Raw genomic sequence first — 27,735 nt, 5'->3', positions numbered from 1 at the left:
TGTCAAAGTGCCACTAGATGCTCTAACTCATTGCATATGCATTTAGGATCTAGTGGAATGCTAACACTCTTGAAAATGTTTGTGAAAATATGCTAACACATGTGCACAAGGTGATACACTTGGTGGTTGGCATATTTGAGCAAGGGTGAAGAAGATAGAGTTGAAAAGGAGCTAGTCATGATGGTCACGCACTGACCGGACGCTGGTCTCAGTTGGACCGGCATGTTCGGTCAGTGGCAGCAAAGAACGTGCAGGCGTCGGTCTTCGACCAGACGCTGATGGGGTGCGTCTGGTCACACTAATGTGGTAGCACACTGAGGAGGCAGTGTGTGACCAGTCGCTGGGCGTGTCCGGTCGGGCTTGATCGGACATGTCCGGTCATGCATGGAGGCTTACTAGAAATGTCTAAACGCTGAGGTCCTACGTCTGGTCATGATCCAACTAACACATCTGGTCCAAGTTGGAACCTGACTAGAAATGACCGGACGCTGGTGCTGGAGCGTCCAGTCACTCTAAGCAGCGTGCCCTGTCAACACTTGACCATTGAGATCTGATGAACAACGCTTGAAGCCAGTGACATATGGCAAGCATCAGGCGACCGAACGCTGGGGTCCTACGTTCGATCGATCTGACCGGAGTGTCCGGTCACCTCGAGTAGTGCTCAGTGAAGGGGTACAACGGCTCTATTTCGTGGGAGCTTCTATTTAAGCCCCATGGCTGGCTTAGGCTCACTCCCTTGTCCATTTTTATTGACATAGCAACCTTGTGAGCTTAGCCAAAGCCCTCCCACTCATCTCCATCATTGATTCATCATCTTTGTGAGATTGGGAGAGAATCCAAGTGCATTGCTTGAGTGTTTGCATCTAGAGGCACTTGGTGTTCTTATTTCGCTACGGGATTCGCTTGTTACTCTTAGTGGTTGCCAGCACCTAGATGGCTTGGAGAAGCGAGGATCATCGAGCGGAGGTTGGTGATTGTCTCTGGCTTCGATCGTGATGATTGTGATGGGTTCTTGACCTTTCCTCGATGGAGAGCCAAAAGGTAGTCTAGTGAATTACTCGTGGCTTGTGTGATCCTCATCTTGTGTTGGTTGTGCGGCACCCTATTGAGGGTTTAGCGTGTGATGCCAATTAACGCGTGAACCTCCAAGTGAGTGAATCGCCACAACGAGGACTAGCTTGCCGGCAAGCAAGTGAACCTTGGTAAAAATCTTTGTGTCATCATTTGATTGAGGTAATTGGTCTTCATTGATATTCATTCTTCTGATTGATTGACTCCTTCCTCGACACGATAGTATAACCATCTTGCTCACTCTCTACATTACCGCAAACTAGTTGTCAAGGTCTTTAGTATAGCTAGTTGTGAAAGCTTATTAGTTTGGTTAGTGTGGCTCTTTAGTTAGCCTTTGAGAGCACACTAACTTAGTGTAGTGACATAGTTATTGTGTGGATAGAAACTACATAAACTAGAATTATGGTAGGTGACTTGCATTTTTAGTAGGCTAGCGCAACACTCACTTTGCCTCATAATTGTCTAACCGGTTTGTTAGGTGTTGCTGTAGAAATTTTTAATAGGCTAATCACCCCCTCTAGCCATTAGGACCTTTCAGTCCTACTGTCGTGCTCTAGCACACAGCACGCACACGCGCTGGGCCCGATAGGCCTACCTGCTCTGCCCCTTCCCATCGTGTGCGCCTGAGGCTGCTGCTCGCCGTCGCGTCGCTCGCTCGCACCCCGTGCCGTTCAGCACTGCCGCACAGCTACTGCTCCCATTGACGCCGGCTCTACACGCGCGTGGGCTTGCCCTGCTTGCCTCATTCTCACGCTTGTGTGCGAGGCCACGCCAAAAGTTCCTATCACGTCACCTAGAAGGTCGCCGGTCAACCGAGCCATGCCAAAGCCAACCAATGCGCTGGCCCCATCCATGTTACCGAGCATGTTTGGTGGTCGAGGGGAAGGAGAGCTTCATGCCTAACTAGGCATTGTTGCGGTGGTACAAAGGAGGGGTGTCATTTTGAAATTTTGTCATCGTTGGCCGCCATAAGTCCGTAGGCGCTGCCCCTGCAATTGGCCTCACATACTCCATAGCTTTCTAATTAATCGTACACACTACGAGCTCAGATAGTTAGCTTTCGTTTGGAGTCGTCCCAATGTTCGTTCGGCCTACAGTGAGGTACAACGGGGTGTTCCCCTCGTGGCGGTCCGCCATTGCCGCCGGAGCGGGCGCACAGCCAGGGCATCGCATGGTGCTTCGCTATTTCAATTAGGCTGTGCATTACACAGTGATTGACTTGGTGACCTCACTCGTGTAGTGGTTTCACTAGCTGAGCCATGGGTTGCCTCGAATGTCATCGTCGCTCTCGCCAAGAACCAGAGCGACCCTGCGTATGTGGCTAGTTGCCTTGCCATGCCCCGTGACCTCGTCCAAGCCATCCTACGCATCGTTGGTAAGGCCCTCTTGCTCCTAGGATAGGCGGTTGAACCAATTAGTGGCTAGGTAGCCCAGAGCGCGTTGGCGGCCGCTGGCGAGCTGACTTAAATGCCGTTCTTGTGGCCAGCTCGGTTGGGCGTAGTAGTGATTCAATTAGGGCTTCAAGGTGGTTACTCTTACCTGTAGATGGTTACCGAGTAGTAGTAGGCGTATGGTTAGGTGGTTTCTCCGATGTCGGGCTACCACGGCCAAACCCTGCTGTGGCGCGTGGCCACGCCTGCGTAATGCGCCATTCTTGGCGATTGTTACCTCAATCTGTCACGCATGGCATGTAGAGGCTCATAGGGGTGCTGGTGGGTGCCGAAGAGGTCTGTGCTCGCTGGCGTTTGGCCGGCAAGGCTGCGGCCCCTATTCGTCCGACCAGGGACTTTGTAAAGCATGAATTCAAATAGAGGTAGGGTCCTATATGCAAAGACAGTGACTCATTCAAATAGTGCTTGGGTTAACTTCGCGAATAGGAAAAAGAATAGGGACTCATTTGCAAAAATGCCGACGCGCCTGTGGGTCTCCCGCGTTGGGCTGATGTCGCAGGAATGAGCCATCACGTGGGCCGCAATGGTGCGTGCGTGGGTCGCTATGGTGGGCCGAGCCGCATCGTGAGTTGGGTCGCGCGGTAGAATTCATTTTTCAATTATCCAGTGAATTACAAACGTTTATTCAATAGAATTTCTAGCTAAACTTTAATAAATTGTAGTAAATTGTGTAGTTGTCTAAAAATAGTAAAACCAATTTTATTAGGTTCACAAAAATACCATCCACTTGTTAGTGTATTTATATTACAGTTAGCTGTGACAATGGTAGGTTCATAAATTCTAATTAGAAAAGCTTAGTATTATGTAGATTAATAATTATAGGAATTTTTGTGATAAATTGGTGATAGCTATAGCTATGAAAATTTTACAATAGGCTCACTAGATTATTATGTACTTGCTGTAAATTTTGTAGCTCTAGAGTAGTTTGATAAATAGAGGAGTTATTATCCTTGCTTTATCATATATAGCGTAAATCAACCTTAGGAGTAAGAATACCTATAGTTGCTATAATAACGTATGCCATACCTCATACTTGTTATTGGTAACAATAGATAACTTAGTATCTTGGTGGTAGTACTAGCTTAGTAGTTAGACATATGTACTTTTATTATAAGAGTTGTTGTTGCTATATTACTAAGTATTGCATCATCATTTTATCTAGATCACGAGTTGATAGAGTTCGTGCCCATCGACGAACAGGCGTATGAGGAAGTCATTGAGGAGTACGAGGAGGAGATCCTCGTGTAGGAGGGAGCCCTGAAGCCTTTTAGTGCTGACCTTACTGACTCGTCGACTGCCTAAGGCAAGCCCTAGTGCAACCTGCCTGGGCTGAAAGAAGCCCGAGCGCCTAGAGCCATTGATCCTGATCCGATGGACGTCCATTGTTCTCACGAGATCAAAACCACCCATAGCGGCGCGTCATCAAAACCCTAATTTCATTTCTTCCTTTCCTCTCCTGTCTGCTCTCCTCAGCCACGACACCCAGCTTTCTCTCCACTTCTCCTCAAAACCACAGCGGTCGGAGATGGCGGCGTCACCACCAGTTCCCTCGCTAGTGCGTGCGCCCACCGTAAGGTGAGCACACCGCCGTCGAGCAGTCTGGCGACAGCGCCCTGAGTGCGTGTGCATGGGTCCCCAAAACCCTAGAGCTCATTCTTTCATCTGCTTCTCTCTCTTCACCGCGCTGCACACCGTGACCACCGTAGTAGACTACTCCGGGACGGGCGCGGTGAAGGAGATGGCACCGCCGTGGCACCCCTTGCCTGCGCCCACGTGTGGCCAAAGCCGCACGCGACGCCGTCGAGAGGCACCACGGTGGTGCCCTTTGGGGCCCCACACAATGGCGAATCTCTTCCCGCGCGATGGCGGTAAGGAGACCAGGTAGGTTCTTCCTCCCCTTCTCCATCCGTTCCCCTGCTCTAGGGTTAGGGTTAGGTGGATTCTTCTTGCGACCACGGTGGCTCGGGGTGTGCTTCCCGCGCTACGTCGAGGGGACGGCCGGCGGTGGTGATCTAGGGTTAGGGTTTCTGATTCGATTTGGATCAGTTCTTTCTTTATTTCTTTTCTATTTTCTACCCCAAACTGGATCTACCCACTAGCAACCATGGCTCTGATACCATTGATAGATTTCTAGATATATCATTTGGTAAAAACATAACTTAGATAAGGGGACTTGCTGAAATACCTCACCAAAAGACAGTAGCGGCGGTGGCGCCGCCAACAAGGTGGTCGTGACATGTCGGTGATAAGGTCGGTGACAAGGTAGCGCTTCAGTGGCGTCCCGACGGCGGTGTGGACGTCTGGATCTGTGCAAAGGCGGCGGTGAAGGCAGCAATGCTTCCCGTCGCTCACAGCGCGCCCTTCTAGATTGGACTAGGGCTAGAAACCTCGGTGGGGCGTTGGCAGCTGCGGTGAACCTCGTACCTTGAGCTCTAGCCCCCACCTCCTATTTATTGCGCTGCGCGACGGGGACCCATCAGCCAGAAGAACGGCTGGACGCCCCCGATCGGGGCGGGGATCAAGGGCCCAATTGACCGTTAGACTAACTTGGTGGAGATCAACCTAACAGAGTTGAGACCGCGGGTGAGGGGAAGGGGGGCTTACCCTGCAGCAGCCAAATCGGAGGAAGACGCCGAGCTGCGGGAGGATGATGGCGAGGAGGATCTCCAGGAAAATGCAGCAACGGCCGTCCGCCATCGCGGTCTGGGAGTTGATCGGATCGGGATTCGGACTAATGGTGGTGGAGACGTGGAGCCCGGAGATCTCTCCTTTCGTCTCCGTTTACTTGGTCGGTTGGGCTCGACCACGGAGACGGAGCGGACCTACGGGTGGGGTCTCGTGCGCGGCTCGGAAGTCTCCCGTGCGCCGATACATGTCTGTCGCTATGCCGCCGGTGGTGCGGGTGCGGGGCTGTGGACATGGGCCACCGCAGGTGGGCTCTGGGCCGTCACGGACCGTGATCGTAGAGTAGACACAATCCGGTGTTTTGTTTCCTTCCGTCCGTCCTAATCTACCTCGTTTTTCGTGGACATTAAAAAAAGCAATGCCGAAGCATTTTGATATTATATTTTCTCGCAAATGAATAAAGAGAAGTAGTACTTCCCCGTACCGGATACAGTATTTCAGTTCTGTTCCAAGTTAAAGTGTGTTGATCAATTTTATAAGAAAATAATCGATCATAGTGTACATATTTGATTCATAACTGTTGTAAAATCGATCAAACTTACAATAATTTAGTTTGGTATAGTATAGTTTCTCTTTTTTTTTGTGCAAATGAAGAGAAGTAGCATTATTGATTTATTATATAATTAAAAAAGGAGAGGAAACAGAATCACTAAACGCTTGCACAGCGATAACGGGAAAGGCAATCGACATGTTTGAAAAAAGGCAGCGCATGCACGAGCACGAGCACGAGTTTTGTGCCTAGTGTACCGTGTACTTGATCTCGTACGGGTACTCCCTCTGTCCTTTACCCCCTTGCATTGCATGCACAGTTTTTTAAACAGCAACTTGTGCACATGAGGCACGCACCGCACTGCACGCTGGAAAGAAATGTTTTACAGCCTCCGCCGGCGTAGCCTTTTTCTCCGGACGAGATCCTGCCGGGAGTCCGTCGCCCTCATTCCGGGATCATCTGCTGGGAGGGACCAGCCTAGCTAGCTCACCTACCTACTGCGAAGGCCCCGACTAATAAAGTACTAATCAGCGTGCCGGTGGCGCGAGTTACCGGATTTGGCAAGGCAAATCCAGCGCGATCTGGAGCGGCGTGGGCTCTCCCCGCTTCCGCCCCGGAGCGCCTAGCCTAGCCCGGCGGTCGGCACTCGCTGGCGTCGTGAACTGCGTGATGGCACAGCAGTACAGCACAGGGACAGGGTGATGTTGATGACATCTCCCGTGGCTGCGAGTGGCGCACCCTACTCTACAGATTTTTTTTTAATTTTAATATTTTTTTAAAAACTAATTTTAAATCTATCACGGGCTGTTTTTTTAACTAATACTTTTGACCACACTTATTGCCTTAGCACGGCCAAATGCCTGTGCCGTGCCATACATAGTGGCGCGGCAGAGGGCTAACGTGGCGACGACCGAAATCGCTAATCGCTGACGGGGCAGGGCCTGTCGCAACGCGACAGTGCCGCGCCACGGCGCATGGCGCGGCGGTACCTAGACGGTTTACCGCCTCCACTGTGCCTCGTGCTTGGAACTGTGCCACTCGCCGCGGCCACGCGCCCATCCACCTATTGCGGCCACTACCGAGGCCTGAGCTGTCAATGAACTTCGCACCGGCGACCACCCCGTCACTCCATGGCATTGAACTCTGCGCCGGCGTCGTGCTCCGTGTTGATGAGTCTTTTGCAACCGGATGTTTCACGCGTTTCAAATGTATGTTTCATGTGTTTTCCCTTTCAACGGCCGTCCATATTAACCACCGTAATGACTGGTCTTCGGTTCCCCTCACGTCTCTCACATTAATTATAGGTGAATCAATCGATCACAAGCACTCGTGGACTAGTGGTGTTGCTCCTTAACAACTCATAGGAATATAGGATATATACGTGCGCACTTATCGTGGAAGTTCATCAGATGCTTTCGATTTCTGGCCTCCTCCTCCCTGTCTATCTTTTCTGCTCCATAGAATAGATAGAAATGCAACTATAAAGCTGCGATCCTCAATTGTTATTCGGTGCTCATCTGTTGTGTAGTATCTTGGGACGCTAGGAAAGCTAATCATGACCGCAGTGCTACCGCGACGCATAGAAACGAATATGAAGCAAATAAATGAAGTCCGTACGTAAGTTCACAAGCTGTGACATAATATTTTTATTGGTTTGACATAAGTTCGACATAGCATAACCAACTTAGCCTGCAAGTTTTGGACGCCAATAATAGTTCGACCTAACAAACTAAGACCCAGGAGTGTAAGGATCCCTCGGACGCCTCTGTCTCTTCGGATTTGTTGACAACACATTGGGAGTGTAGCCAACATCGGTATGGTCGCGTCGACGGTGCGTACGACTCGTACCCTGTAAGTATATGATGCGCACGATTACTTATAATTCTTTATGATCGTTAGTTCATGGAGCATACGTATTTAAAGAAACTACCTTTGTTAGTACCTGTGAGACTCTTTGGGTACCAAGCGGGGCAACATCTAGCTGAGACATGCCGATCTCATCCTGCGTCCAATCGTCCTACTGGTCGTGCTGTCTGCGGAAGCCGGGGGGGTCATCATCGTCGTCATCATCATCCTCGTCGTCCTCGGTTGCAGGGTCCTTCCCAGCGCTATGATGTGGTGGTGTACGCACCGCGGAAGTAGCTCCTGTCATCTGCTGAAAAGAGCCGGCTGGTGTCCTCAAAGAGGCTGAAGACGTGCCACCCGACCGCGTCAGGAGTGGCGGTTCCTCATAAGGAGTGTCCATGCAGCTCAGCTTCTGAAATAGCTTCCTGCAGCTCTTCTTCACCTTCTGCATAAAAAACGTTAAATTTAGTGCATTTCCCAAACGCATATACACTGAACAAATATTTTTGGAACGGACAAGTTTATGTTTACCTCTACAAAAGCCGCGAGAACGCCTGGCCCCTGCCCTCTAGACTCGTGAAGCTGAAACGCTGCTTCGTTGGACAACCTTGACAATTGTGTCGCCTAGGTACAGAAACGCGGTTGGACAGTTTTAGTACACATACTTAATACCAAAAGGATAACAAATTGTACCATTCAAGTATCTTACCATGTATCTTTGAAGCGGGGCTCTCTGTAGCTGTGTGTCCTCTCTAGTGCTAACGTCGTACACATCTTCGATGACATCTTCCTCCAAGTTCTTGTCAATCGCCTCCTCAGTGTACGGGGGCTTGATATGTGTCCTCGTAGACCTGTGAAGCCACTGCAGGTACTCGTCGAAGGTGTGCTAGTCGTGTGGAGGACCTGCATGGACCGGATGTCATACCCTGTTCTGCCACAAATGGATGTGTGCGTTGTTTGTCACGCGCCAATCCTTGGTCTTGTACCTCTTCCTACGGTCATACCTGCAACAAAACGATGTTAGTTGTACCACACACCTCTAAATTGTAGCTTTGTTATTAATCGATAACATACCCATGTAATGCTTGGTTGGTGGAGTAAAGCGATGGTGGACAGCCTGTCATTCTTCCAAACTGTATGCAGACCCTAATGGACAAGTGAATCTCGGCCATATGGAAGAAAATAAGAGGGACGTCGCAGCGATACTCGTCTAACTCGTCCCTAGTGATAGGACTGAGATAGTACTGGAGCTCCGGAGCATCCCAAGGACACCAATACACCTGAAATTTCGTAATTGAGTTAGGTTGTAATATAGTATACATCGAACAAGACACATGTATGATAATAAAGAGAGTGTAACCTGGTGCTATGTCAAGACATCGAGACCGTCCGTGTACTCCCTTTACTTGTGCCTCGCATTCCCTCTAACTAACTCTGCTTCCGTCTAGATATATAGAGCTGTAGGAAGTGTATCCTGCCCGTTCCGTCGCTGCATTGAACACGATAATGAATTAGCCATTAATAATCTTATTATATGTAACTGCCTCGAAGAATATAGTGAACCGAAGTACTTACCGGTAAACCATTATTAAGGGGCCTCCCAATGGGTCATCGTTTCCAATACCAAACCTGGAGTAGGTAGGAGCAACCCCTAAGGTTCGTATATCCTGAGGTGCAACGGCAGGCAACGCATAGCTGTCGATACATCCATGCCAGGACTGCGTTGCTCCAGCTGTACGCCGTTATGTTCTCCCACGGCTGGCGTAGTATGTCAAGGAAGATCCAGCTGATAGTGTTGCCCGAGGTGTCTGGGAAGAGGAAAGCACCAAGAAAGTGCTAGAGCCACACTCGAGTGAACCTGTCGATCAGAGCCTCCTCAGCCTATGGGTCTAAGTAATCAAAGTGCTCTGTGATCCATGACGACGAAACACCAGAACTTTTCCTAAAATTGACCAAAGAAAATGAGACCCGGTGGCTGCAGGAAAGCAATGCAAGTATTAAATAGGCTTGAATTACTCATTTATTTTTCTTGGAAGCCTCGTTGTCCGGTGGAAGAAAGACATTAAACTGAGCCACCAGCTCTCTCCAGTGATCGTTGTCAACTATCCCTATCACAGGAAGTCCCCCCAACCGAAGGCCAAAAATAGCCTTCACGTCCTACATGGTCAAGGTCATCTCGCCACAAGGTAGGTGGAACGTGTGGGGCTCAGACCTTCACTTCTTATAAGAATAGAATGACTGTTAGTTGCCTCAAATTTGTTACAAGAAAGTTTACGTACAAAGAATACACTCGCACCTGTCTACAGCTTGCAGTAAGCAGTGTTGGGTCAAGGGGCGAAAGACCGTGGTTGACAACAAGGACAAGCTCGAGGAAGCCGGCACGCCGTATGTACGGCGCGTAACGCTCGTCCCACTGGTGCGCCCTGGTATGCGTGCGGGGCCTCAAAGGAGACAAGGCCACCTCTGCGTCGTTGTCACTCAAGATGTGTGCTCGGTGCTGGTCGTCGTACTCTACCTCAAGAATGGAGTACAACATGTGCTGCATGGGGGGGTCATCCTGTTATAAATTGATAAACAAAATGTTAGAGTATTCAAATTAACATTATGTAGCATTATAAAATTTGAACTACTTATTATGAAATATGAAAGCACATGTATATATTCAAAGTAAAATTAACAGACATATCACGCACTAGTAACAAACAACTTCACTAGGAATATAAGCATTTGACGAAACTTTATGAAGTCATCAAAATCGACGTATCACGCACTAGTAAGTACCGACATTTGTAAACTAGTATCTATACCCAAAATCCCTAACTAAATAACTAACTATAAACTAAACAATAAATACGTAATCAATCCCTAAACCCAAAATCCTAACCTCAAACATAAAAACTACCTACATAAATCACAAACAAATTCACTAACTTAACTATCCTAAATCACTAACTATCATAAATCAATAACAATCATAAAACCCTAACTATCCTATATTACTAATTATCATAAATCACTAATTATCCTAAAACAATAATAATAATCAAAATAACATAAAATTGAGAGGAAGGTACCTTAGTAGCAGACGGCCTTGACGCGCCGGCGTTCGTGGCGCAGCCGGCACGGGCGCTGTGCGGCGGGAGTGGCCGGGCGCGGCGTGGGCGGGCGTGGCTGCGTGCGGGCACTGGCGCCGGGCGGGCGACGAGCGGGCGGGCGACTGGTGGCGGGCGGGCGGGCGGGCAGGGGTGCGTGCTGGCGGGGGGTTCGTTCGCGATATTTATTCGGCTCTGCCGCGCCATGGATCAGGGCGCGGCAGTGCCGTGCCAAGATCGGTGGCGCGGCAGGCCCTGCCCCATCAGCGGTCAGCGATTCCGGTCGCCGCCACGTCAGCCCTCTGCCACGCCACCATGCATGGCGCGGCACAGGCATTTGGCCGCGCCGGGACAATAGACGTAGCCAAAAGTGTTAGTTTTTTTTTAAAAAACCGACCTTATTATATTTATAATTAGTTTTGGAAAAAGTGTTCAAACTATTTAAAAACACTGTACATGCCGTTGGCGGGCATGGCAACAAGTCCCCAGGATTCTGAGCTCAGCAGAGAGCCGCGTCAAGATTTGGACGGAGATGGAAGAAACGGGACGGGACGGAGGTGCTGCCGACGGGTGTTGTCAGAGATTGTTTCTTGCACTCGCTTGTATTGTATGGCGGCCAAGTTGGAGTTAGAGAAGGATACAGACACTAGTATAGTAATCCACTGCTCTACCAGCAACATCAGCGAGCACCCCACCCCAAAAGACGTTGATGGAATCTGAATCCCAGACTACCCCATGGTGCGCCATATGACATGCTGCAACAGATTTTGTTTATAGAGTTTGATGCGACGAGTGCACCAGCTAACTTTATTTGGTCGCTCAACACGTATGTGTATATATACTAGTATAATACTGTTGGAGATTAGCTGACGTGCTCCCATCCTTAACAGTACACCTTTGCACCCCCCATCTTTAAAGCGGGTTAAGTACACCGGATGTCGTCGGCTTTGTTGCCGTCATCACTGCGCCAGTGGGAGGTGTTCATCGCCTGATCGCGCTGTCTGTCCGCCAACTGCGTACGCCTAGCCCACTCCGCTCTCCCTCTCCGTCTCCGAAAAAAGAAAGGGCCTGCTGGCTGCTGCAGATGGAATAATAGACAGACCTGTGGCCTCAGAAAAAGGCGTCGCGATCGAAAGGGACTCGTTCGGTCACTGCCGTTGATCCCCGTCTCGCTGTGCAGCGCAGTGCACTGAAGGAGCGCCTCCTTTTCAGTCATCGGCCGGCGAGGGAGGCCTTGCCAGACGCCAATGCCGCCTGGAGGGAAGAAAAATCTCTGCCATGGCATGCGGCATGTGGTGGTCGGAGCTCCGGCCACCTGGGGGCGTAAAAGTCTGACGGCGACGGTTTACAGCTGCGCTAACCCCTGTCCTGTGGTCTGTGGTCTCTGGTCTGTGGTCTGTGGGTTTATCTTGCGGCCCAAATTTCCGCGACCTCACGGCGGTCCAGATTTGCACGATAACGCAGCGGTACCGCCACGGATCCGAGGGCACGAGATCTTTTTCCATGTGGTTTCAATGGTTTCAAGGTTTCCTACTGAACGTCTGACACCATGATCGCTGGAATCGTAGCGATATTCCTTCTGACTCGTCGAGTACTCCTACCCTTTTGCGACGTCAATTGAGGCCTTGTTTAATTGCTCTCTCAAAAAATTACACCCTATTTCATTGAATATTGAACAACTGCGTGGAGTATTAAATATAGAAAAAAAATAACTAATTACACAGATTACAACTACTTTGCGAAACAAATCTTTTAAGCCTAAGTAGTCTATGATTTGATAATATGGTGCTACAGTACACACATGTGCTGATGATGGATTAATTAGGCTTACTAAATTCGTCTCGTGGTTTACTGACGGATTCTGTAATTTGTTTTTTTTATTAGTATCCAAACACCCCATGCGACTCCTCCATGTAACACCCGATATGACACCCTACACCTGGATTTAAACAATGCCTGAAAGCTTGGAACACATAAATTCCTCGGAAATTTCATGGGATCCAATCCACAGAGTATAGCACAAAAGTTCTTCTAACTCTGTTATTGCTTCTTTTTATCTGGACATTTGATTGGGGGAAAATATCCAACACACCGATGTGAAGAAATCCACCTTTTAGGTGTTGCCTAATAGCAAGTATATTCTGGTAGTATTGTCTTATAGACGATTTTATGTAGCATCATGTAATCTTCAATCATTATTAGACATTATGTATAATGAATTGTAATTCATACTTTTTTTAATTTATATGCATTACATAAAAAGCAATATGTTACGAGTTGTATAGCAAAAACAACTCATACAAATGATGGCGCAAAATCTATTGTATAGTTCTGAATTTTAGCTTATGAGGTGGCTATTTTGAACAACAATCTCTCGCACTTTTATCTCTCTCATCCACATCATTAAAAATATCTATGTAGCTTTATTCCTTCAAAAAAAACATCTATGTATCTTTGTATGAGGTGACCTAAGAGACCGCTCATGTGCGCATAGCAATCTACTTACTAATTCTCTTTTGCTCCGGCTTCTACCATCCACAAACTGTTTCTTTCATGCCAGTAAAAGTTTCTCTTGCTCATGCTTTTGGTCTTAACATTTATATGCAACCACTAGTTAATAAGTAACCTCTAAATGATATATTTTTTCGACTAAGGGTTATTGTTGGCGGTCCTTAATGACCATATCCAACCGCCAAATAATATTCAAAACAGGAAAAATAAATAAACTTTTGACACATGCATTTACTATTGACATATTTCCACATGTATTAGATACTCAGTGTTTTGCAGGACATACACATAAAATACATGGGAATATGATCAAAAGGCGCAACACAGGAAAGCGTAAAGCAGAAAAGCGCAAAGGAGCCAAGCAAAAGCCCACCTACACGTCAAAACCGGGCCGAGCACCATCGAGGAAGCAACCCAGGCCCGGCCAGCAGCCCATTGGAGCAAGGCGGTGGCCAGCGGGGCCGGCCAGGGTGCGCCCCCCGTCTCCTGGGCCAATCCTATGGCAGAACCGTCTGAAATAACGCACTTATAGAGGCGCTTGTCTTCCACTGACACTAAGCGCCCCGAGAGCGAGCTACATCGGACGGGTTCCGTCGAGCACACCCCAAAGAAGAGTCCGAATGATCCACATTTTCCCTAAGGATTCAATAATGAAAACGAGTTACAATACTTAGTACATTTCATACATCCAGAGTTCTTCAAAATATATTATTACAGTACTAAATTCAGAGTGCAGAATATTAAACAGCGGAATGAAAATAAAAACTCAAATAACATCTATCAATAATAAGCAAGGATCTGTCTGTGTCCACCAGAAGAATTCTTCACACAACGGCTACTCCTCAAGTAGTATCTGCAATAGGGGTAAATAAACCCTGAGTACACAATGTACTCGCAAGACTTATCCGACTAATGCGAATAATTTCCCGACTCCAAGGAATATGATAAGCTTTATGGTTTATTGGTTTTCCTTTTTGCAGAAAACAATACTAATAGTGAATCCTCATTTATGTTATTTTTAGCAGTCATGATTAATTCATTAACTAGCCATTCTATGTAAGCACCTGTCTACTTTCAAGCAAGAGTTGCACAACAGTTCTATTTCTTCACCTTTCATCTTTCAGTTCTTACTACGGTGCTAGAGTTTAGACAAGCCATACCGGATTGCCCGACGATTCGTGAATCAATGTGCCCAGCTGGGTACCCCGAAAACACACGCCCCACTTGTACCCCAGGCACAAGCAGGGCCAACCCATCACTCTCCTGTCACGGGGTCTAGGTCCCCATTCAAACTTAGACTCCAAGCCCCCGCTCCTAAGTCCTAGACTCAGTGCGGTGCTTAGACTTCCACCATCCCCATCTCCAATCGGTCGGTCTGAAAAAAAGTCAGAACCCACGATAAGAGAGCAACAAGTCTTCCATGCGCCCATACCTAAGTATGTGCTTAGGATAATAAATCTGTGACTTGCCTAACGTCCATTGCAACGGCCGGTCCTTAACCGACACAGACAGAAAAAAGTGTAACTAAGCTATGCTCCATTGGCCGTGGGACACAACCTCTTACACCCACCAATACTCAAACCATATCCCCGTCCGATCTCCATTTTAACTTTCTACCAGTTTATCATAAGTGATGATAATCACATATTATGAGTAACGATAGGTTACTCACGCTACCAAAATTCTGAGCATAGCAGCTACTCGACCTATACTGGTAGGACTCATAGGTAGATATATTTATGCATGTAGTTTCCATAAAGTGCATGTAACGTAAATGCACATCATATATATACAGTGATCATTCAAAATAAGGGCTATGCATCGGGGCTTGCCTTGAGCAGACAGCGTGTCAACAAAGTCAGCAACGAACGGCTCCGAGGCTCCCTCCTGTACGAGATATCCTCATCGTACTCCTCAATAATCTCCTCGTAGTCCTATTCGTCCGCAGGCACGAACTCTACCAACTCGTTATCTACATGCATGAAATGATGATGCAACACTTAGTAATACGGCAACAGCAACTCTTAAAATACGAATACACCTGTCAAGCTACTAAACTAGCTCTACTGACTAAGACGCTACGTTACCTATCATTCCCCCTAAACAGGTATGAAACATTTCATGTATTAACTTAGCAACTAAAGGAATCCCTATTCTTAATATCGATTTACCCTATATACGATAAAACAAGGAGTACTAACTATTTTATTTATCAACCTACTCTAGGGCTACAAAAATTATAGTGAGCACATAATAATCTAATGAGCCTACTGTAAAAAATTCATGGCTAAAGTTATCACCAATTTGTCACAAAAATTCCTACAAATATTAAGCTAAATAATACTAAGTTTTCTAAAGTGAATTTATGAATCTATCATTACCGTAGCTAACTGTAAACTAACTATACCAACATATAGATAACATTTTTGTGAACCTAACAAATTTTGTTTTACTATTTTTGGACACCTACATAATTTACTATAATTTTACAAAGATTAGCTCAAAACTGAATTGAATAAACATCTATTAATTCACTGGAAAAAGGAAAACTAAATCCACCGCGTGGCCCACAAGCAAGCAGCGTGGCCCACTCCCGTGCATCGCGCGCGCATGCACGTGACCCACCAGTGCGGCCCACGTGGACGCGGCCTAGCCGCGCGACGATGACCCACGACGGGGAGGCCCGCGCGTGCCGGTCATCATGCGAAAACACCCTCGGACTACCCACTAATAGCGTGAGCCCTAAGCGCACAATTCCTTCAGTCTACGATTATGCAAATGGCCCCTGCAACAACCTATCTTCACATTGGGGAGGTCCTTGACTTGGCTACGCACGCCGGCGTGGCGGCCAGTGGCACCGACGGCCCCCGCCGCACCCGGGACCCTCCCGCCCTATCTAAGGAATCGATACCTGCCTAGACGTGAACGCGAAGCACTGGGCGATGAAAGCACGAGCTGGGACGCCGTAGTAAAGCTAGACCACGGCGGCGGAGAACCTGCAGCAAAACGATGTCGTTCTGGTTAGCCACAACGACGCCGGAGCAGTAGGGGTAGCGCATGAGCTCAAGGTACTCACCACGGACCCAGACGAGGTGGTGGTTCGACCAGAGGTGGTCCGAGCCAAGCTGGCCGCGTGCGCACGGACGGTGCGGTGGTGCACCGCGGTGGCAAGACCACGTCAGGGGCGTCTAGAGGGTGGTAGCCACTTGGCAAGGGTGTGTCGGGTGATGTGTAGGTGAAGGCGAAGCTGGCGGTGCAACAGAACGAACATGGGTAGCTCTGGAGTGGGGGCCTTACCGGCGACGCGTGCCGAGACGGTCTTAACGACCCGGCGGGAAGAAAGCTCCAAATTGAAGCATGGCACAGCAAGGATCACTGCACGATGGGGTCGGGTGGCTGGCTGACTACACCGTGAAGCTGTGGATAGAGTTAATTGGAACGAGGTGACTCCACCAAGCCGAATTTAAGGCGTGGGTCCGACGACCATGGTGACAGAGGAACAAGAGAAGAGTTGGCATGGTTTGGCTCATCGCTGTCGTGGCGGGACGCGACTGTCAACTTGTAGTACAAGCGCCCACGTGCTACAAGGCGATGGGGGATAGCGAAACGTGCTCAAGAATGGTTGGCCGCATGGCCATAAATCGCAAGCCGACGACAGCTCGGCCCCGTGCGCCGCAGTGGCTGGCGCCGGTCTGGGGAGGGGCAGCAGCGTAGTGTCGCATCGAGCGCGGATGTGATGGCAATGGGCAGGCGGGGCAAGCCCACGCGCGGCAAGGCGACGGTATGGGCAGGGCCATGTGCCGGCCGCAACAGGCCAAGTGCAGCCACATGCGCACGGTCCTACGCAGGCGAGCACGAGGCGGCAGAATGGCTCAGGCGGACGTGACGGCGGTGACAGAGCGACTCAGGCGGATGCAACGCAAGCAGTGCGAGCGCATATGGACGACTCAGCACTCATGGCCGTCGCTAGCAGCAGCGCGGTGACGCGACGCAACGCAGGCAGCGACACGACAAAGCGAGCAGCGGTGGACTGGCCAGGGCAGCGGGCCCACGACGACGACGGTGGTGGCAGAGCAGATAGGCCCGCCGGGCGTGGCGTGTGCGTGCATGCGTGAGTCGCGTGCCAGGGCGTGGCAACGGCGGTGCGGGTGTGCGTGCTTGGGATGGATCATTTTAGATACATGGAGCATGGATGAGATGAATCTGTATGAGATGGTACAGGTTAATTGTTTGGTTACTTGTATAGGAGGAAATATGATTTTGTTTGGATGGTTGTATCGAATTGTACGAGTTAGTCCAAGAATTTTACATTGGAAAGACACGTTTGCATAAATTTTACTATTATGATAATAATATAATGCAATTAAGCAAGACAAAGTCACAACTGATCTACATTATATTCAAAAGGTTCATATTACAATCACATTACGCTGGACCGAATAAAGAAAACCATCATACTCCATAGTACAAGCAGCTTATATAGCAGCATTGATGAGTATTTTTTTTTTCCGTCTAAGCTGCCTATCCTCCATCTTCAATGTCCACGAAAGCTCCGTTCGGCTTACCCTATATTCGATTTGTTCGGCTTATTTTTTCAGCCGAAACAATATTTTTTTTTCACAGCAATTCAATCAGAATAGTGTTTTTCAGCTAGTTTCAGTTAAGATTCAGCAAACCGAACCGGACTAAAATACAAACATTATATATATATACGACAACATTGACAGGGAGCAGCAGGGTGAAACTGATGACCCAATCAAACAGCCTTTCCAAGTGCCATGACGGAACTGTCGGACCGGGAGGGAGGCAAGCGAGTCACCGAGGAAGGGACCCGGAGGGAAGCGAGATGTGAGCGAGCGCGATTCGTTCCGCCTGGACGGTGTCGGTCGATGTTTCTCTGCGCACGGGGTTGTATAGCATCTGTGGAGAATATTCAATGCATCTGAACAGTTCGGTTCTGGATAGATCTGTGCAGTTCAGCAACCAAACATTGGGACGGGTGGGCCCCATGCGGTCATCCAGGATGTTCCAGTTCATGTACGTTTTGATACATGCAACCAAACGCCACCTATTCGCATAGGGGTACACAGGACTTTTAAACTCAGAGCATTGATCTACGTGATGAATCCTATAACGTTCAGCTTTGTGAGACAGAGGGAGAACTTTATGTTTAATCATTCATATAACTTATATGAGTAGAGGTAGAGCTATGTTAAGATGATGGTTCGTCGTTTCTTTGGGTTTTCTCATGTCATATGCTTGTCGATCTGTAGGGTCGGAGTCCTGAGGGGATATGGATAGTTTTTTTTTTTTACACGGGCGCAGTGCCCGGGTGCACGAGAACATTCGGATATGACTGTACTCTCCGGTTGAGGGGTAGGCGGTAGGTGGTGACAACCCTGTCCGTCCTTTGTAATCCCCCATGTTCGGGTATTGTGTAGGAGTCTTAAAGTCTCCCTGGCTTGATGGCAGACCAGTGCCCGAAGATCTCCCCATCCATCTTACATTTAGGTCTAGCTCTAACCATATAATTTGTATGATAATTAACTGTTCTTTGCACGACTATATTAGAACGTGCCTGCTCCACCTAAGAATATTTTTTTATTCTTTGTTTTTCTTTTATTCTTGAGGTTAGCCTAGATGTGTGTTCACTATCCTTGAAATACTATTTTTACCCCTGTCATAGACTATTGATTTACTATGCAAGTATGTAATCTTGTTCATATCTATGCTAGACTCTTACACCTTGCCTTCATTTGGAAAAATATAAATAACGATACCCTGAATACTTTCGGGTGAAATGCTACAACGATAAATCTGTGCGCTTGCGGATATTTTCTGTAATCGTTAAGAACTATCGTGTTGATGTTCCTTGGCAGTGATACTAAGATTTATCCAAATCTTTGTGATGGTGCTAAGAAATACCAACATGCTTTTTTAGTGTCGTTATCAGAAATGGATTTCATTTCCATATTTGGTGATTGCGCTAAGAAATGCCAACAGTTATGTCGCCTGTTACTCGATTGACGTTCCGTAGCATTAGCTAATAAATTTGTCTCTTATCTATTTTGTTTGGTGGCTTAGCACTCGAGTACTCGGGGATCATTCTGGTTCAGGCGACCGCCTATGTCCAGTTTTGTGTGCAAATTTGTGTTCCTGAGCTAAAACGCTCGAAGTTCGTGGTAAAATGCTCGTAGTCTGTGGTAGGCATTACAAACGAGGAGTGTGAAAGTGTACGGTGTCTCGTTGCGCAAGAGAGAATCATGTCTCCTCGTACAAAGACGTGGGAGACCGGTTAAAAAAAGAAAGATGGGGCTCTACATACCCGCAAGTCTTGGTAGGGCCCCGGTCGCTAGCATCGTCATCGGTTACATCCCTGTAGCGTATTGTAGTGTCTTGTAATTGGGTGGAGAACATGCATCGATTGTCTCGACATGGCTAGCAACCGTCATTGGGTCGTGGAGGCAGTGTCCTCATAGTGGCATGTAAGGCATGTCTATTTCCCTTACGACATACGGGCACAAATGTTCCGAGCGTGCTGCGCCTTGCTCATGATGTGCATGGCCCCATGTTTGCGTCTGTGCACATTGTGTCTGGAGGATAGTATTCTACGATGGGTTTTAACCCTTTTGATCGAAGAAATCTTAGCTAAGTCCACGTGGGTTCTCTTTGTGTAAGCCCTAGAGGAGCCACCCCCTAATTCGGGTGTCCCCAACTCTATCAGGGTCGGGTGTCCACTTAGACGGTTCACAGCCGAACGCCAGTCAAGCACGTCCTGGCTGGTAGGTGGATCTAATGGCCCAAGTTCTATTGCTTTGATCTATCAAGGAACCAAACACGTCCAAGTCCTTAGTCGTGCTGAGTGATGGGATGGACTCGCTGTGACTATGGTCGTCTTATCGAGGTAACGAGGGTACTCGTGGTACATGTAATCATCAATTTGTGAAATAAAATAGAAAAAACATCAATTTGTGAAATAAAATAGAAAAAACATAAGCATCACCCGTATGGATAAAGTTCCACTAAAAAGCCTAACTAGCTAAGCAACAACACATTGCATTACATTTACGTGGTGGCGCGAGGGTTAGAAAACTGAGGCAGTGAAATTTGAAACAATGCCAATGAAATGGACGGTACTAGTCGCTAGCCGAAGGAAACACACGCAGTCGCAAGAGCACTAAGGGATTGTTTGGAACGCAGGAATTTCACAGGAATTACACAAGAATTTCACAGAAATCAGTTCAATTTCACAAGAAAAAACGCAGGAATAGAAAAAAATCCCGCGTTCCAAAAAGGCCCTAAACTGATGAACAATCAAGGGATAATAATGGGATCGTCGGAAATTGAGTGATATACTCATATCTGGAAAGAAAATTCACGCATACGACTATGAATAAAAGAAAAGGGTACATCATGCAAGCAAAAGCTCTCATGCTGTCATGCATCTCAAAATCGTCCTCTGGATTCTGGAAATATGACCAGGAGGTTGAGAGATCATCGGCCCATATGGCCATGGCCTTTGGTGGAGGAATGCTAGTGTGGGACGGGACTACGGGAGGAAGGAGGGAGGGAGCAGGGAGATAAGTTGGGAGCTGGCGGTGAATAGAAAAACTAGATACGCAATCTTCCCCGTATCTCCCACACCCCGACCCCGTTCCGCCTCTCTCTCTCTCTCTCTCTCTCTCTCCGCGGGCGGCCGCCCCCACCGCAGACCCAACCGCATCTCCCCCACTCCGGCGCCCCCCACCGCTTACAAATACGCGACCCACCCCACCTCGACCGTCTCTTTCGTCGCCCCGCGGTCGCGCCACCGCCGACGCTTCGTCTTCCTCGTCACCCTAGTAAGTCGCTGCCACCTCCTCCCCCAATCGCGCCCCTCTCCCCTCCGAATCGCTGCCACGCCGCGCCGGGTTCTCCCCACGCGAAGTGGCAATCCGGGCGGTTCGGTTCGGAGGGTCCGCGGATCAATCTCGCGGCGTTGCCGTGGAAATGGGTGTTGGGTTTGTGCGCACGCTGACGACGGGACCGTGTGATTTTGCTGCGGTGCAGGGTTGCTGCCCGGGCCGGGCGGGCGGGAGGAGCAGATGGGGGTGTACCTCAGCACGCCCAAGACGGACAAGCTCTCCGCCGATGGAGAGAACAGACGCCTCCGGTTCGGCCTCTCCTCCATGCAGGGGTGGCGGACCACCATGGAGGACGCGGTGAGTTGCTTCCGCTTCCCTCGCGGCTTCCGATTGGGTTGGAATGGGATTGCCTCCGCGATTGCTGTTCCGTTCCATGCTGGCACGATTGCGTTGGGGGTGATTTGGGGGCGAGATGCGTCTGTGCCTGTGCGAATTTGCGGCTGCGTAGTGTCTGAGGCGCGATCCTGTTATTATGTGTAGATTTGCATGATGAACCAAGTGGCCAATTTGTTGTCTCCTATGATCAACGTAGAATAAACCATGTCGTGATTTGATCGACCAATGGTGTCCCTCCCTATTATAAGCAAAAAGCTCGAGCGGTCTGTCCCATTGGCATTGGGAGCTCACTGCTAGTTCTGATGGATTGATTCTCAGATGATTTATGACGAAAGCTGGCACACGCCAGCTTGTTTACATCACTTTGAATGGATCATTAGCATGTCTAGTCTGCTTTAAAAACTGATCTCTTGTGCATTGTGTTGCAGCATGCTGCGTTGCCAGACCTTGATGACTGCACATCCTTTTTTGGTGTTTATGATGGCCATGGTGGTAAGTCGTGATTGTTTCCTATTCAGGTTATGATATTGTGTTAATCTGTACTGACCATTGGGTGAATCTACATTGTTTTGAGCTTACCGAGGAGTGTGTTTGTTGGATTCACATCATCTATGTTCTCTCACCTGATCTGATTAATAGTTAGATATTGATGCTTAAAATCTATGTATGATTGAAGGTGCTAAATTAAGTATTGCTTCCATGTGTTAGATGCATGGGTGGTAAGATACTACAACAACATTACTGTGGGCCATGAGGTGTGCTGATCTTCTTTTGCGTGTGCTTATGTCATAGCAACAGTGCATATGTAATCAACCAGTAATGAATGTAGGCATCAATGCCTGGCGGAGAAGTGTTATGTGCATGCTTCTTGGAAGCACTTACTATAAGATAGTCATTTGTCTTGTTTGAAGTCTCACAAAGGAATGCTCCATTTGGTTCGTTGAGACATGTAATGAAAATTAATGAGGGGAGGGGACTATTGCACACATGCTGTTTCTGAAATTGCCTGCCTAGATGCTTCTTAGTTGCTGCCTAGCCTGCCTGATTGGTGATTGTGTGCTAGTGTTTCTGCTCACCTAGCATCTTACCTCTTTGTCAAAGCATTGGTCCCTGACAGAAGAAACTTGTATTGCCAATGAAGTTCATTGGTGAGCACTGAGCAACCGATGATTTTATTCAATATTTAATATTGCAAAATGCTAATGGGCAATATTAACTGTTTGAATAATATCAAATGGATTGGTTAACAACTAGCATTGATTTGAGTGTTATTCTGAAATATAGTTGTCCAAAAAAATACTAAGCTCCTAGTGTGGCAGTAATGAATCAAAATATCTAGTGAGTTGCTCTAGCTGAGTAAGCACTGTAAATATCACTTGTCAATGGACACATGTGCCTTTTTTTTTTGGAATTGTTGTCTAGCTATGCTTCATATGAGTAATTGTTCTTCTCTGGTAGAATGACATGCTACCCCATTTTTACTTCAGGAAAAGGCGTATCGAAATTCTGTGCGAGGCATTTGCATAAACAAGTGCTTATAAATGATGCAAATTCATCCGGTGATTTGCCAGCTTCTGTCCATAAAGCTTTCTTAAGGTGAGTTTCTTGCTTCTCGTTATTGAATGAAGTCAGTTTTGTAAAATTGAAACACTTTTTTGTTGGTTGAATCTTAATGACATTTGGATCTTTCAGAATGGATGAGATGATGAAAGGGCAGAGGGGTTGGAGAGAACTAACTGAGCTGGGAGATAAGGGAAACAAGATCTCAGGTATGCTAGAGGGCATAATATGGCCTCCCAAGGGTGGTGATTCAGATAAGATAGGGGAAGATTGGGATACTGAGGAGGTAAACATCTGTTCTCTTTTCCATCATGAAACATTACTTTTCTGGTGCGTGAAAATTCCAGTCATTACCTTTTTTTGGGAGTGGGGCTCTGAAATAGTTTTTAGAATACACATTTCATGGGTATAAAGCTTTCTCTACGCTTAGAGCTATCACTTCCTAGTTTACTCTCTTCTAATAGATATATTAGATATCCTTGAACTATAAAGGTAAAACGAATTGAATCATTACTGAAGGTTCTTGCATCTTAGGTCTAGGTTAGACATCAGTAGATATGGTTCCCACCTGGTCAGCTGGCTATAGTGCTGAACACATCTAATGAGCTGGGGCAACCCAGGAACGAGATAAGCCCTGCTAATGAGCTTAGGCCATTGGTGGTGACAACTGGCAACTATAGTGTACAACATTTTTGTACCATTATTTCCATGTACCCTATCCAAAGTCCTTTTGTATAATTAAATGGAAATGTTGTTTTAGTAATGAGTATTACTTTTGTGTACCATTGTTTCTTTCTTTCATTTTTTCGGGTTAAATTCAAGTAAACCCAGAGTGTATCTATTTTAACGAAATTACTATATCAGGGTCCAAATTCGAATTTTCCTGGACCAACATCTGGAAGCACAGCTTGTGTGGCTGTCATAAGAAATGATCAGCTAATTGTTGCAAATGCTGGGGATTCCCGGTGTGTTATCTCACGGAAGGGTCAGGTACTTTAGATTTTCTAAACATGGTTTTAGTTCTATTGCTAAACATAAATCATAATACCACAATATGTTTTGCTTACTCATCTGTTGTGCAGGCTTACAATTTGTCAACAGATCACAAACCAGATCTTGAGGAAGAGAAAGAGAGGATTTTGGGTGCTGGCGGATTTATTGTTGCCGGGCGGGTCAATGCAAGTTTGAACTTATCTAGGGCAATAGGTATTTACTCTTCTTCAGGCGGAAATTGTTGTGTTGTTACACACAGCCTTATTTATTTATTTATTTTCCTCTAGGTGACATGGAACTGAAGCAAAATGAACTTCTGCCGGCCGAGAGGCAGATTGTGACAGCTGAACCCGAATTGAAAATAGTGGGTTTTGGTGGTCCCTTTCTATCAATATTTTTTTTCTTGAAATCTTGAACAAAACTAAGGGTTGCTTTGGCTTCTGATCAGGTCCAGCTCTCGGAGGATGATGAATTCATTGTTTTAGCTTGTGATGGAATTTGGTACGATTTGTATTTCTCTACTGAATGTAACTTTGTTATAACTCAATTGTTTTCTTCTACTCGTATACGTTTGCATTCATTTTTTTTTTTTTGCGTCATACTAGAATAAACAAACTATATGCTTGAGGGACAGACTCCTTGAAGAGAGGATGCCACAATTGGCTTCCTCAGTTTTCATGTATTATAACTCTGGGGAAAAGATAATGAAGTCACTCTTTTGCCATGGCTGTGTATGGAGTGCTACAGGAACAATTCCTAGGACGTTTACCATTCAATAGATCGTAGAAAACCCTGAATACACCATTATTAACTACACAATAATGTTCTTTGGGCAAAAACATCTTATTGACCATGAACCTATTACCTTGAAAATGTTATTCAGCTCAACCGATCCCCTCAACCGATCCCCTGAGTTTTGGAATTTAGACAGAAGCGAAGCCTAGTGCATTAGCAGCTGTGAACCTTAAGTAAATAGAACACAGTAACTTGTTATACAGATACTGTTTCAAATAAGTAACAGCATGTGTGTATTTAATCTGTATTTGTGATGCCACCCATCTTAAGTTTGTCCCGAGTCATCTTAAGTTACCAGAGAAGTGTTTACTATATAAACTTGGTCAAAGTAAGGACAACTCAAATCCCCTATTTCAGGGCGGAGGGAGTAACTGCGCAAAACAGGGTTTGCACCAGTTGCTGATATGTAACTAAGTAAAATAGAACACTGCCAGTTGTCATACAGATACTGTATCAAATAAGTAAACAGCTTGTGTATCTAATCTGTCTTTGTGATGCCACGTATCTAATTTGGATTTGTGCTAATCTCTTGGAAATAGCTCGCACACCAGGGTTTGCAGTTGCTGATATGTAACTGCCAATTTGTAGCATACTTCTGACTGTTGATGGATATAAGTATGCTGTATCCATATCGTATACAATTAATGAAATTCTAATTGTGGAATGCTTATTTATTTTGCCTACATTAGCTAGCTAGCTAGATCGACACAAAGCGCATGTCAAATAAAGCTGCAATCTGGGAAATATTGGACCCCCCCCCCCCCCCCCCCCCCCCTCTGCAGTTTGTGTGCATAAGGCATGCTGTGGTACACTTCCCTGCTGAGACTGTTTGCAGCCACAGCCCGCCGCAGCAGCAGCTGTGTAGTTCAGCCGAACGCGCCCAAGCAGATCCCTTGTCTTTTGGTTGGAAAACTGATAATTTCGCTACAAGTATCCATGCTGCCAGAGATAATTTTGGCATCAGCATTTTGATTTTAGATTTAATTGGTGAACTTCATTTGTGCTGTCTACTCTGCTTATTATATTATTGTTATTGACCAATTTTTTATATTACAGGGATTGCATGTCAAGTCAAGAAGTAGTTGATTTTGTACATAAACAGCTAAAGACTGTAAGTGGAGCACATTGCTGTGTTTGATACTTTTATCCTTCAAATCCGTTCACTCATCCGCCCTAATAACTTAACAGGAGGATAAGCTATCCAGCGTGTGTGAGAAGTTGCTCAACCACTGTGTGGCACCTACATCTGGTGGCGAGGGATGTGATAACATGACCGTTATCGTGGTTCAGTTCAAGAAACCAGCTTCAGCTGTCGCTACTTCTAGCACCGAGCAGTCTGCCGCCACTGCAGAAGAGATGCGGCCCAAGTAAGCTTTCCTTGGACTGAAGCTACTACACTATCAGTGTTTGAAATCTCAGCGTTGTAAAATACCAAGTTCCTCTTTCAGAATTTGAGCCCTTGCCTTTGTGAACAGCGAGCTCGATGGCCCAGACTACCCCCCGAAGTAGGCGTTAAGTGGCACACCGTGCTGTGGAGCTCTAACCGGTGGATAATAGACAACAAGGATAGTGAGTGGTGTATATAAGAAAAGGGTTTCTATTCGACAATCTCTTATAGGGTTTGTTCCTTCCTTCTTTCTAGTGTTCAGAGCCGTCGCAACCTGTAATACATGGCATGTTGGTTCTTAAACTGGGTTTTGTGAAATGCATTGATGAGTTGTCAGAAGGATAGCTTAGCTTCTCAAAATTGCTTGGCGGTGGCATCAGATTGTCTGAATCTGTAGTTCTCTATCTAGTACTAAATTCTTAGATTAGCATTACTCATGACAAGCAGCTTTGCTTGCAGAGAAGTTTAAAACACAAATGAAATGGGGGCAAAAGCAAAACACAAAGGGGAACACAAAATAGAAGAATGATCAGAGAATGCTTGGAATAAAGCTCCTAGCGGAAAGCCACCACTGCAGCTGCGGCGACTGCGAGCGTCGCCAGCCACGCGGCGCTCCTGGTCCCAAGCGCCGCGGCGGCGGCCTCTTCTTCCTGTGCGCCGGTGCTCCCACGGCTGTTGGAGCCCTTGGAGGTGGCGTTGTGCGGGAGCGGGTGGACGGTGATGGCGACCTTCATGCCTTGCAGGCAGAAGCCGTTGCCGCAGATGAAGTAATAGCGGCGGGCCTCGGGGAGCGGGATGAAGTCCTTGCCGGAGGTCCAGTTGCCGGCGACCCCGGCCATGGTGCAGTTGTCGTACCCCGTCTCGTTCACCTCGAACACGTTGTGCGTCCCCTTCTGGTACCGGAACGCTGCACAGCAACATTGCGGCGGCGTTAGCAGCATTCAGGGCTCCAAATGGAGCTCAGGAGCTCTGCTCACTATGGAATGGATCTAATGCGGCAGGGGACAGGCAGCCAGCAGGGCGAAGAGCTGCTTGTTTGAGGGGGCTTACAGATGAGGTCGCCGACGTAGAAGGTCTGGTTGCCGGACCAGAGGGAGTAGTTGATGTTGGGGTTCCACCCATGGTTGGCGCCAACGATGTGGTCCGTGCCGGCGGAGGGACCAAGCGCGAAGCCCGCAAGCACCGCGACGACTAGGAGCCACGACATTGCGGCTGCGAGCGAGCTCCACGACAGGGAGACGGCCGTGGTTGTGTGAGCAGAAGAGCAAAGAGGACTAGAGCAGGCAGAGAGAGCTAGTGGAAGTGCTATGCGTGGCCGGACCGGCGGTGGAAAGGAAGAGGAGACAGGAGCCGAGCACAGCAGCACCAATAACATCGCTAGTGTCAGGCTCGAGGAGACGAGGAGTATGGTTTTGCTGCCGAGTGTGTGACCCACTTTTTGTTGGGATACCACGGATTCGGGATTTCAGCAGATTTGGCCGGAATGGAGTCCCTTGTACGCGCCATGAGCCCATGACAGGCTGTGGCTCCCTGGCCAGGCCCCAGCGAAGTCAGAGACAGAGCCGGTGCGCCATTCACTCTCACAGTCACAGGTCGCAGCTGGAAATCGCCGCGA

The 27,735-nt window shown here is 47.5% G+C and overlaps 2 protein-coding genes and 1 long non-coding RNA gene across 4 annotated transcripts; 1 reads left to right on the top strand and 2 right to left on the bottom strand.

The window, feature by feature from the left end:
- Positions 1-7,319: 7,319 nt before the first annotated feature.
- Positions 7,320-8,748, bottom strand: LOC136546725 (uncharacterized). Its single transcript, XR_010781420.1, has 2 exons — positions 7,628-8,748; positions 7,320-7,546 (listed from the first exon to the last, which is right to left on the bottom strand). It is a non-coding gene; the product is annotated as an uncharacterized lncRNA (long non-coding RNA).
- A 12,040-nt stretch (positions 8,749-20,788) lies between these two features.
- LOC136542268 (probable protein phosphatase 2C 70) lies at positions 20,789-26,459 on the top strand. 2 transcript variants are annotated; one of them, XM_066534619.1, is made up of 12 exons: positions 20,789-20,986; positions 21,195-21,346; positions 21,814-21,877; positions 22,873-22,981; positions 23,078-23,231; positions 23,810-23,935; positions 24,028-24,151; positions 24,226-24,302; positions 24,387-24,439; positions 25,790-25,844; positions 25,922-26,100; positions 26,182-26,459. In XM_066534619.1, exons 2-12 carry the CDS (start codon positions 21,230-21,232, stop codon positions 26,186-26,188), a joined length of 1,065 nt encoding a protein of 354 aa, XP_066390716.1. In that variant the 5' UTR covers positions 20,789-20,986; positions 21,195-21,229; the 3' UTR covers positions 26,189-26,459. The 2 variants fall into 2 exon arrangements, with proteins under 2 accessions (XP_066390716.1, XP_066390715.1); XM_066534618.1 differs by having other exon boundaries at positions 20,792-20,986; positions 26,209-26,459.
- A 133-nt stretch (positions 26,460-26,592) lies between these two features.
- Positions 26,593-27,735, bottom strand: LOC136542270 (early nodulin-like protein 19). The gene is made up of 2 exons (XM_066534620.1): positions 27,171-27,735; positions 26,593-27,027 (listed from the first exon to the last, which is right to left on the bottom strand). Exons 1-2 carry the CDS (start codon positions 27,493-27,495, stop codon positions 26,675-26,677), a joined length of 678 nt encoding a protein of 225 aa, XP_066390717.1. The 5' UTR covers positions 27,496-27,735; the 3' UTR covers positions 26,593-26,674.

This window comes from Miscanthus floridulus, chromosome 3 (assembly GCF_019320115.1).
Source record: "Miscanthus floridulus cultivar M001 chromosome 3, ASM1932011v1, whole genome shotgun sequence".
Taxonomy (NCBI): Eukaryota; Viridiplantae; Streptophyta; class Magnoliopsida; order Poales; family Poaceae; genus Miscanthus; species Miscanthus floridulus.
This window is presented reverse-complemented; position numbering and strand designations above follow the sequence as displayed.

Excerpts from the sequence above, each read along its gene's own strand:
- LOC136542268 (XM_066534618.1), top strand. The coding sequence starts at position 21,230 with ATGGGGGTGTACCTCAGCACGCCCAAGACGGACAAGCTCTCCGCCGAT. Across the intron at positions 22,982-23,077 it reads GTCCATAAAGCTTTCTTAAG|AATGGATGAGATGATGAAAG; the intron begins GTGAGTTTCTTG and ends TGGATCTTTCAG. Across the intron at positions 24,440-25,789 it reads TTAGCTTGTGATGGAATTTG|GGATTGCATGTCAAGTCAAG; the intron begins GTACGATTTGTA and ends TTTATATTACAG.
- LOC136542270 (XM_066534620.1), bottom strand. The coding sequence starts at position 27,495 with ATGTTATTGGTGCTGCTGTGCTCGGCTCCTGTCTCCTCTTCCTTTCCA. Across the intron at positions 27,028-27,170 it reads CTACGTCGGCGACCTCATCT|CGTTCCGGTACCAGAAGGGG; the intron begins GTAAGCCCCCTC and ends GTTGCTGTGCAG.